Source organism: Anarrhichthys ocellatus, unplaced genomic scaffold (genome assembly GCF_004355925.1).
Source record: "Anarrhichthys ocellatus isolate YVR2014 unplaced genomic scaffold, GSC_Weel_1.0 scaffold57, whole genome shotgun sequence".
In the NCBI taxonomy this organism is placed as follows: domain Eukaryota; kingdom Metazoa; phylum Chordata; class Actinopteri; order Perciformes; family Anarhichadidae; genus Anarrhichthys; species Anarrhichthys ocellatus.
Window position 1 is genome coordinate 2,615,712 of NW_022280087.1, and position 3,928 is coordinate 2,619,639.

General features: G+C 43.7%; 1 protein-coding gene across 2 annotated transcripts in view; it reads left to right on the forward strand.

The window, feature by feature from the left end:
* The window catches only part of bag6l (BCL2 associated athanogene 6, like), a 22,445-nt gene extending 19,276 nt beyond the window's left edge, over positions 1-3,169 (forward strand). Inside the window, exons 15-17 of one of the 2 annotated variants that reach the window (XM_031871265.1) lie at positions 242-349; positions 609-755; positions 1,835-3,169. In XM_031871265.1, the coding sequence (XP_031727125.1) occupies positions 242-349; positions 609-755; positions 1,835-1,933 (354 nt within the window). In that variant the 3' untranslated portion in view covers positions 1,934-3,169. Of the gene's footprint in view, positions 1-241; positions 350-608; positions 756-1,679 lie in introns of both variants that reach the window. The other variant, XM_031871266.1, reaches the window with a different exon arrangement.
* Positions 3,170-3,928: the final 759 nt, after the last annotated feature.

Consider the following 3,928-nt stretch of genomic DNA (forward strand, 5'->3'; position numbering starts at 1 on the left):
GGGCTAGATACAGTCTACGGTGCTAGATACAGTCTATAGTGAGCACATGTCAACAGTGACTGTGTTTGTACTCTCACTACCAGGTGTTCAACTTTAATGTCTTTTTATATGTTATGTTAAGCACTTTGTTGTTTAAAGCGCTATAGAAATAAACGTATTGCTATGTAGCACATCAGTTTCATAAATTAGCGTGATGATCCGCTCGTTGGATTTTGACTATGTATAATAATGTGTTTGTCAGGAATGGGTTCCCATCATCAGACATGACATGCTGTCTCAGAGGAAGATCAAAGCTCAGCCACCGCTGTCCGACGCCTACCTGCACGGTATGCCCGCCAAGAGGAGGAAGGTGAGCCGTGCTCTGTAGTCTGAGAGAAACTGTCCAAATGTTTGAGCTCTGTCCAAAGTGAAGAAATGAGGGGACTTGTTGACAATAGCTTGCTTGCTAATACGATAGAACAGCGTTGTGGGAAGACAGAGCCAGGTTAACCATTTCCTAATGCTTCCAGTCTTTGTGCTAAGCTCGGCTAAATATGTCCTGAAGATAACCCTGTCCTGGACAAGCAGAGATATCATAATGTTCCTATAAGTCTAGTTTCTGTCCTTAGACAACCCAGTGTGAAGGGCCACACCTGTCCCTGTCAGACGCAGTGAGTCAAGCTGCTCGAGCTGCAGGAGCCCATCCTGCCACTGACCCACACAGCCTGCAGGGGGAGCTGGAGAGGCCAGAGTTGCAGGAAGCATATGCCAAACAGGTAATGTCCCGAAGTGAATTCATGCCAGCATTGTTGTTAGTCATCTTAACCTATAATGTCCATTGTCATCTAGCTTAAATCTCAGGATAAGTATTGATGCATGGTCTTTGGTGAAGTTCTGCTGATTATTTTGAAATGAAGGCACCAAGAGTGAATCGTGGATACCAGTAGGACTCGTATGATTGGCTGGCATGGCACTGTGGCTGCATATCGCTTTTCTAAAAAACACTGGATCCTGAATATGAAAATTAAAAAAGGGCCCAAACAATAGAAATCAATTTTGAAACTGTCTCATACGTCATTATAATTACAGGGGCAGTGTACACGTAATAGAGAGTGCTGCTCCGCCTGTGAAAAGTCTCTTAAGTGAGAAAATAATCCTGATGATGTCATAATGATGTCATCTCAGCTTGGGTTTGTAGACGACACATTACTAACAGAACACCTGTGTTGCAAACTGGAGATGTGGAGTTTGAAAGACTTGGGTGTTTACCGGGCACTATGGGAAATGCATGATTAAGTGTATTTGGACTGGACACCAGACATTATGGCCGTAAGAAGCCACAGCTGTGAAACCTCTCTCCAGAGCTATATATCCTCACTGCGCCATCAACACACCTCCACCTGAGAAATACAGAGAAGCCTAGAACAAGAAGTTCTCAGAGGCAGATTCTCTGTGGTTGAACAAGAAATAGAAACATACAAATAATGTGATTAATTAATACATCTATGTATGCAGTCTTTACTTATGTAATTACATTCCATACATTTTACTACCTGACTGCCAAATCCCAATTTAATGCTGGTACAATTTAACCCTCATTCTTCTAATGGGGCCTGTAAGGATGAGAGTGGTCATTTGTATCTGGAAGTGACTTCATGTACAGAGGGACTTAACCTTGAAAACAGTTGGCCCGTCAACAGCACAGAACTGGAGGATTGGTCCCTTTGACTGCTTTGAAGAACAGAAAAATAAAGCCCATGTAAGCTTCATATACATGAAGAACAGGAAACAGGAGTTTTAATATGAAGGCCATTCTCTCAGTGACCTGCTGTCTCACTGTCTGTCCTCCTGCCAGGTGAAGAGGGACATCAGAGAGCGAGTGAGAGACAATCCAAACTACAACACCCGGCGATTCCCCAACACACACCAAGCTTTCTCTATAGAGGACTCGTAATCTTCCTCCACCTTGTGCTACCAGCAGGTCCACAACAGGATCTCTACACACTAGCTGCAGCATGGAACTCTGTGGTATCGTCCCATTGTGAACTCGGCCTGAAAGGACTGCTGACTTCAGTGAGTGCGACATCCCCTGCTGTGGTTGGTTAGGATGGAAAGACCTGCCGACTGTGGACCTTCCACAGCACACGGCTGAAAGAAGTGTGAGCTGCGTCATCTCATTACCTCTGACAGAACAATGATGGAATCAGTTAGTGCAGTGTCGGGATACCTCACACTGAATAATAAAGTCATAATGTCATAATATTAGCAGAGTACTGTTGTAAAATTGTGAAGGACAAAGTGGTAAATTAGCTTGACATTTTACTTCAATACAATATTTCAAGAACAAAGTAAATATTATGAGCAAATACTAATCATCCCTCGTAGTAAACGGTGACATTGTCTCAACACAAGTCATCTGCAAGAACTAATAGTAGCTGTTCCATATGTTTATGGACTGAAGATGCAAAATCATGCACAATGCAATGTGATCTGTAATTACATTAAATGTGATGTTCTTTGCAAACTTTTGCTTAAAATATCATGACTTTATTCTCATATGGCTTAATTCTCAAGATGACTTTGTCCTCAAAACCTCCGATTTCTCCCCAGCAGTGGTCCTGAGACACTGAGTGCTTCTCTCACGCTCTACAGATGTCGTTGCATTATATATCTGTCCAAGGAAAAGCTGTAAATGATTGTACATAGTAACTGGTAAGTGATGTCAGGGTCAGTCTGGTAGGTAGTGTTGCTCACATCTTGCTTTTCAGTAAATGATGACTTCTGGACTGAAGACTGAGACCGTTAGGCTCCACAGAGGAGGCTCGCTGTCTGTGGGGGGGAGGCGGGACTATTGCACACAATGTATTTGTTATTAATGATAATTAGAATATCAACGTTCATTGCATTCCTAGTTAGTTGATTTGTTTTTGACACTGTGAATCCATAGCAGCCATCTCCATCAGTGTATCGGCCCAGAGCATGGGCAAATAAATCCAGAACACAACCACAGCAGCTCATAGTTTTCAGCGTTGTATGGGCGACAGTAGCCTGGTAATATTTCAACAGGACACTTCAGTGATGTGTTCATAATCTGTGAGTGAGGCACAGCTGCAGTCAGTAGAGGTTTGTCAAACTCAAGGGTTGCTTTGTGCTTGTTAACATCACTGAAATAAATTGACTTCTGAATAAATGTTTCAGAATTGCTTTATTAACAAGGAATCTCAGGTTTAGAGTTATACGTGACAGTGGTTCATAGCAGGGGCTGCAGAGATTAATCTATGGGGTCATGAGATGGATAAGACAACACAAGAAGAGGGTCTACGGCTGTGCGGCAGCTGTGCGGAGCTGAAAGAAAGGACACTGAGCCTGTGATGTGTTAAAGCAGCAGTTCCCAAACTTTTTAGGCTACCCCCTTCTACATCCCGACTGGGTTCACGCACCCCTAATCCCCCACACCTTAAAAAAAGCAACAGAGCCTATTTATAGCCGCATAAAAATCGGACCAATGAGAGAACAGTTTGCTCGCCCGTGGCGTTTGTTTCCAAGATAAAAAGACACTGCACCGTGCCTTCGAAAAGGTAACTGACGTACACCAGAAGATTGGCCATATTGGCCACATGTGTAGACTCATCTACTTGCAGAGAGTAGAACTCACTCTTCACGCGACCGACTAATGTAGCCAGGATGTCTTCGGACAAAGCATCGATGCTGCGCGACACAGTGTTGTTGGACACCGGGATCATGTCCAACTTGTTTGCTTCTCTCTCTCCATCATACATTCCACCATCTCTTTGGCAGCTGGCAAGCACACGTCTTCGGCGATTGTGTGCGGTAGCCCCTTTCTTGCTATTCTGTGACCAGATATGAAGCCCGTAGTGCGTGTTTTGTAGACCCAACACATGAATGAGACTGCAGTTGTTTTTGGCTGTTTTGTAACTCCTCCAATTTC